The sequence below is a fragment of the Manacus vitellinus genome, unplaced genomic scaffold, assembly GCF_001715985.3.
Source record: "Manacus vitellinus isolate BGI_N305 unplaced genomic scaffold, ASM171598v3 scaffold_1_pilon, whole genome shotgun sequence".
NCBI lineage: Eukaryota > Metazoa > Chordata > Aves > Passeriformes > Pipridae > Manacus > Manacus vitellinus.
The window spans coordinates 37,987,840-37,994,720 of record NW_021939396.1 but is presented as its reverse complement, the minus strand read 5'-3'; the positions used below and the strand labels follow the sequence as shown (position 1 = coordinate 37,994,720).

Genomic DNA, 6,881 nt, shown 5'->3' with positions numbered 1-6,881 from the left:
CACCAGTGCCTAGTACAGGGGGATAATCACTGTCAATATTCTGCTGGACATGCTATTTCTGAGTCAAGCCATGGTGCCATTGGCTTTCTTGGCCACCTGGGCACACTGTTGGCTCGTTCAGCCACTGTCAACCAGTACCTCCAGGTTCTTTTCTGATGGGTAGCCTTCCAGCCACTCTTCCCCCCAGCCTGTAGCACTGCATGGGGTTATTGTGGCCAAAGTGCAGGACTTGGCACTCGGCCTTGTTGATCCTCATACTGTTGGTCTCGTCCCTTCTATCCAGTCTGACAAGATCCCTCCAGAGCTTTCCTACCCTCCAGCAGATCAACACTCCCACTCAACATGGTGTTGTCCATGAATTAGCTAACAGTAGACTCAATGCCCTCATCAATAAAGATACTGGTGGACAGTACTTGTGAGTGGACACCAACTGGATGCAGCACCATTCACCACCACTCTCTGGGCCCAGCTATCCAGTCAGTTCTTAATCCAGCAAGGAGTGCACCTGTCCAAGCCATGGGCTGCCAGCTTCTCTAAGAGCTGGAAGATGGTGTCAAAGGTGTCAAGTTGAAATAAATTCAAAGGTTTAATAGATCAAAGCACTTCATTCTTCAATACACATACTAGGTCTCTAGAATTTTGAAAGTTTTATTCCTTGTTAGATTATCAAGATTTTGTTAACTGTGAAGGATGGGTAACAATAACTGGCTAACCCTTTGCATCATCACGTACATAAACGCTTGGTTTAGTTTGAATGCTGGCGAGGGCATCTCTTTGGCTAAATTAGAGGTAAGCAAGTTTTTAGGGGAAAGAAGTGAATAAATTTGGAAGTGAAAGATTAAGGATGTAATTTTAGTTCTATAGTGTATATTTGAAGCAAATGTGTTAGTGATGCCTACATCCCATGCATGGGTTTGTGCTCCAGGGCAGGCTCAGTGTGCACAGCCCAAGGTTCTTGTGGATGAAATCACTCAGGTGATGTGTTTCAGAAGCCTGACTGATGTTCTCCAGCCACTACAGGCAGGTGCAATGAAGAATAGAATGGGAAGAAGACTTTTCCTGTGGCTGGTGGCATCTTGAAGAACTCTATAGGAAGGTGATAGGGAACACAACTGATTCCTGAAAACACCATGGATCTTCTACAGGCACCTGTAGAAGGTGCCCTCTTTTTTATTGCAGGAAAAAGAATGCCTTACAGCTTACCAAGTCTTCACTGGGATTTTGGCCACTTCAGACCATCTATATTACTCTCTAAGGGCTGGGCCTAAAATCATCACAACTAACTGTATGTGATGAACCTTTTAAGTGCATATTGAAAGACATTTTAATTTTTAAAAGTCCTGAGTACCTAGATGATCCTGCTGACCTGAAATTAAAGAGGAGTCAGACTATTAATTTGCCCTTTATGTAAATAGGTAGTACTGTGTAAACTGAAATACAGATACTGAATGCAAAGTCATAGATGGTTTTAGGCAGTGCCGGTGGTCAAGGCAATTTTCATGATGTTAATTTAGGTGAGAAGTAACCAGTAACTACTAGTAGTAGGTGAGGGAAAAGTGCTCACAAACTAGGTTCTAGAAGGGACAATCAGAATTCTGGAACTAAGTGTACCCCAGATGGGATCTGGCCTTTGATATAAGTGCCATCTGTGTAAATGCCAAAGGACCTACAGTATTAGCGTTGGGTTTTTCTGTTTGTTCTCAGATTTACCTATACTGCCTTTGCTTGAAATGGAAAAGACCGACCAGCAGTTTCTTATATTTCAGTAGTGTCAAAGTGACTTATAGCAGCTGACGAATCAAACACAAAGCTGTGCCATGGCAAACCATTCATCAGGTGCCCTGCAAAATTAGGATTTTGAAGGGGTTTTTTATGTAGTTTTGGGTCATGTTTATTTCTCAGAAACCATCTTACCACTTTTAAATTAGTGTTTATTACTTTAAGGCCAAGTGTACAATCCTATATTGGATGTATAAAAAAGGTGTAACTAATCAAACACGTCATTGTGTTGGGCACTGGAGAAATGTTTTTAGTGCTTAAAGTCAAACATGCTTGTGATTTGCTTTTTTTTCATGTGAACTGGCTGAACGCTATGAACTATAAATTTAGGCTTTAAATATTTATTCTATTAACTGATTAAAATATAAGCAGCTAGAGCAAATACAGTTATATTTGCTTTAGAGTTGTTTATTTTTCTAGCATCTTAAGAAATTAAGAAAACTAAAGACAAAAATGTGTTTCAGCTGTTGTGTGTGCAGTACAAATTCTGTAGTTACAGAAAAAAGGTTGGCATTGCTCTGATTGCTTAAAGAAAAATTGAGATGATATTTGATTAAATGACTGAGAGAAGAATAAATAACATTTCAGAACTTTTGCAGTTAGGATGAAGAATTTATTGTATATACAGTTAAGCAGCTCTACTGTAGATGTACTTCCTCTTTAAAGAAAATGAATACAGTATTCAAAATAGTTCTAGCATGGAAACTACAATACAGACTGAAACTTGACTAATCCAGAAATTAGTTATTTCTCTTGAAAGAACACAGAACCTGAAACAACAAATTGCAGGTTGCATCATTAACCTAGGACAGTAAAAAACTGTACAGTACAAGCAACACGTTACAATAAATTATGACCAATAAGGCAGTCTTTCTCATTTAGGACAAAAGGGATGAAGGGAAAGGTATTAAAATCTCATAAATCCACCATATCTCTTTTCCATCTCTGGGACTTCTTTGGAATAAGTTTCCCTATCTTCTTCTGAAGGGAGAATGGAGTCGGCGAAGCGCTTAAGAAACCCACCATATCGTTTCTGGTAATCCAGCCACCATTCTGGCCTGCCCACTCTTCTCATGAAACCACCATATCTCTTTTGCAGCTCTTTGGCTTCGTCTTCCAATTCAGGGCTGCGCTTAATGCTTCTCATGAAGCCTCCATACCTTTTGCTGACATCCCCTTCGTTCTCATTTATGTCTCGATAATGTGCTGCTTCAGGGTTATCCTCTGTTCCTAGAAGCTCCTTCAGCAGATCAGAGGAGTTAGCAAGGGCATCATCATCTGAGTCTTTCTTCATAAACCCTCCATACCTCTTAGCCAGGATTTCTCCTCCGTTAGCTTCATCCTCTGGTTCTGCCCGATAGAGCTCATCCATTTTCTTCATGAACCCCCCATATCTTTTCATGAAGCCTCCGTATTTCTTCGCAAGCAAATGGTTTTCATCCAGCTCTTTCTTGTCTCCTGGAGCAATGCTGCCATCCTCAGAAAGATCAAGTTTTGCCAGTTGCAGGAGCTCCTTGCAGGTCTCCCAGGCTTTGGCAGAAGGCAGTTTTCCTTCACATTCTAGTGTACATGCCTGAAAAATTGATGCAGTTTACTGAGAATGATCTGATAGTAACAATCACCTCACTGCCACCTTATCTTAGGTTTACTTGATTATAAAAGCCATGAGTGAGCCTCTCTTTGTGAGTGGCTTGGAAGGACTGTTCTTTGTGAACAGCTGATTTGGTACCTGTCTGTTCTGAAGTTCTTCATATCCCTCCCTGAAGGATAGGGTAATCTCTACTCTAAGAGATAGCATACTAGACAAGGTGGATTGTGGGTCCTGTATGTCAAGGCTGTCCCAAAGTTTCTGTTTCAAAGGAAGCCATAGGTATAGTTCTTGTATTTCCCTTACACTCATGTGAGTTATGAATTTTTCTTTTAAATTTACTATCGGAAGCTACAAACCAATTGTGATTTGCTTTACAATGCAAGTTAGAATTGTATTCAATCTTCATAATTAAAAATAACATTCAGAAATTTTAGAAAAGAAGTTGCACAGCATGGTCATTGCAAAGAAGCCAGCTATACTGTACTGTTCAGTATCTTCAATACTCTGCATAGCTTTAAAGGTTGTATTTCTGTGTGTTGTCATTAGTTTCTCTTCATGGAACAGACCTTTCAAACATGTACTAATAGAAATGTAGAAATACAGGCTCTTTTGGGCAGGATCAAAGCTCTTGTTTTGCTAGTTGGAAAGTAGTGACCATCGAAAAGAAGGAAAAAATCCTAAGCTGTGTTGTTTCTGACTGTAGTGAAAAATGTTCAGACTACAATATAAAAAAATTTTTCAGTACCTGCATGCATATCTCATAACCTGTCCTGTGAAGATAATAACATACATATTGTATATTGTGTCAGGGGAATGTACTTCTTGTGGAGTAATATTCTTCAGTTGCAAAAAAAGGTGAAACTAGTGGTTTTTTGCTCTTGTCCATGGTTTTCATACCACAACAAATAAAGAAAAAAAAATCATTAATATTTTCAATAAGAGAAACACTTATTCCAACTATAGATGATGTTTTCCAAGGATCTCAACATGCTTTAAAATGTGGAATTAAACCCCAGCACAGTTCTTTCTAATAGCCCATTGTCCATCTCTGGCCTTACCTGTCTCTTCAGTCTCACTTAAATATGATTTTTTGTATGATCCCAAGAAAATCAAAGGGATGTATTTTGCAACACAATAATTGAACTGGCACTACATGCTTATTGCTATATATTATAGTCATGCTGTAAAGAAAATAAAATCTCAGCTTCAGTCTGATTTTGGAATTGCTCTAAATCAAAGCAAGAATAGGTCTTTCACCTTCTCAATTAGTTTTAATAACCCCCTGTTACCAGATGAACATACTCTATCTCATAGGTGTGAATGACCAGGCACAGAGTGAAAAACCCTTGTATCTTAAACAGATACAATGTGATAAAACCGCTTATCACGTTACTACATGCTAGCATCTAGAAACATTAGTTTCTAAAAATTGTTCATACATGTTTAACAAATACAAGATATGTTACATTGATTCTTTACCCATTTAGCTAATAATTGTTGTTACTGAATGGCACTTTGATTCTTTCTTGAATGATTACTGAAGGTGTGCAAGAGAGACTTTCATTACAGACATCCAGAACATATACTCCAAAAAGCACATATCCTTCCCTCCCAAAGGGCTAACTACCACTTCCCCCCCCCCCCAGTTGACATTAAAGGTAAAATTTGATTGAAGTCTAATGTAAGCAAAAAAAGCATAGGAACTATTTTGCCAGCCACTCAAAGAATATTGCCCTTATGAACCTGCTGCGGTTAAGTTCTTGAGGATTTCGAGTAAGCTGCAGTACTCAGTGGTTCCCAATTCTGTTTAGACTAGAATCCTTCCTTTTGCATGCTCCCAAATAACCAGTGACATGACAGGAACAAAACTTTTCAGATCATTTAGACGTGCCAAGAGCGCGATGCCTCAGTGTGCATGTATTTGAGATCAGAACCGCAGATGCCACTGGCAAAGTACTCCGTAGCCAGAGTGCCCACCTTCTTCAGGGAGGGTGAAGGACCCCAGAATTTCACTGACCCCAATCCTTAAATTACAAGTTGAGTTGCCTCTGTGACTATACTTTGAAATAATTTTAACACCATAAGAATAAACTCCCCTTGCATTCTGGAGTTAGCAAGATTTGTCTTAGAAGCCACTATCAAAGGGATCTTTCACAGGCATGTTCCTAAGGCTGTGCAGCACCGTGCAGAGAAGAGGATCAGCGGGAGCTACTGCTACTCAAATTAGGCTTTAACCGCACTTTTTTTTTTTTTTTTTTTTTTTTTCTTCTGAGATTTTAGGCAGGTCCGCTACTTTTCAGCTGGACGGCCATCCTGCCGGGAGAGCTCTCATCTTATCGTGGAGCCCTCATCCGACGGTCGGAGGGTCGGGACCCCCACTCCCGTCCCTCGTGGCTTCCCCTCTCCCTCTCCTGCAGAAATGCCCTCCATTCGCATTTTCTTTCCTCCTAACGTTTTCACTCGGCTTTTTCCTTGCTCCCCGTGGGGCTGCTCGGCGCCTGGCGTCTTTCGTTCCCATCCCCGAAAGCCGCTGCTCGCTGTCGGGCAGCGGGAGGGACGGGCGGGCCGGGGAGGGTCTCCTCGGGGCGCGCTGTTTGTGTCGGCGCCCTCCCGCCCCCGCCCCGGCCTCTCCCCAGCGCCCCGAAGCTCGTTCCTGTCTCCCTCCCCCCTTCAGAAAAAGGTCTTCCAAGCGACCCAGGCCACTTCCCTCGCTATTTATTTTTATCTCGCTGCTTTGCTGCTTTGTCCCCCCTCCCCTTTTCCTCCCCTTTTCCTCCCTTCGCAAAGTTAAGGGCGAAGCGAGGGACCAGTCCCTAGCCGAGGTGGGCCGGGGCCGCATGCAAGCAGCCGGCCGGCCCGCTCCCGCTTTACCAGGGACGTCGGTGGATGCCAAGCGCGGTCCAGGCGGGTAGGGCGCAGGCGGCGCAGGTCGCGGCGCAGTCGCCCTCGCCCTCCGGAAGCAGGGCAGGTGCCTGAAAGGGCCAGCAGCGCAGCAGCCGAGTCTCAGGAGCACGCCATGGGCTGCCCAAAGGAGAGATAAGCCGGCAGCCGCCTCCCCCCCGCCCCCACCCCCGGCACTGCCTCCCGCAGCCTCGGAGTAGAAAAAGGCGGCACGAAAGAGTTCAAACCAACTCCGGTAACTCACACGCTTTGTGGAGCCGGGGTGGTTGCGCTTGCGAGGTAAGCGGGAGCTTAAGGAAAGCAGACGCTTGACAGCCGCAAGGCAACGGACCTGCTTTCGGAGCAGGAGAGGACCGGAAAGATGAAGCGCCCAGAAGCTCCCGGCCGGTAAAAGTGTTCGTCCCCAAACATTTTGTCCCTTCCTACCCGCAAAGCCGGCGTCACATGAGGAGAAGAGACGCACCGCGGAGCGGCACGGACGGGACCCCAGCCCCTCCTGGGAAAGGTTTCCCACCAGGGACGCCCCGACGACGGGCACCAGCCCTGGCAGAGCCGCCCGGCCCTCCCTCGGCCCCCACCGCGAGCCGAGCAGTTCGCTCACACACAGGCT

General features: G+C 44.0%; 1 protein-coding gene across 1 annotated transcript; it reads right to left on the bottom strand.

Moving 5' to 3' along the window:
• Positions 1 to 2,370: 2,370 nt before the first annotated feature.
• On the bottom strand, positions 2,371 to 5,888 carry PENK (proenkephalin). Its single transcript, XM_008921399.2, has 2 exons — positions 5,823 to 5,888; positions 2,371 to 3,352 (listed from the first exon to the last, which is right to left on the bottom strand). Exons 1-2 carry the CDS (start codon positions 5,886 to 5,888, stop codon positions 2,687 to 2,689), a joined length of 732 nt encoding a protein of 243 aa, XP_008919647.2. The 3' UTR covers positions 2,371 to 2,686.
• Positions 5,889 to 6,881: the final 993 nt, after the last annotated feature.

Excerpts from the sequence above, each read along its gene's own strand:
- PENK (XM_008921399.2), bottom strand. The coding sequence starts at position 5,888 with ATGGGAACGAAAGACGCCAGGCGCCGAGCAGCCCCACGGGGAGCAAGG. Across the intron at positions 3,353-5,822 it reads GGAAAAAGCCGAGTGAAAAC|GCATGTACACTAGAATGTGA; the intron begins GTTAGGAGGAAA and ends TCAATTTTTCAG.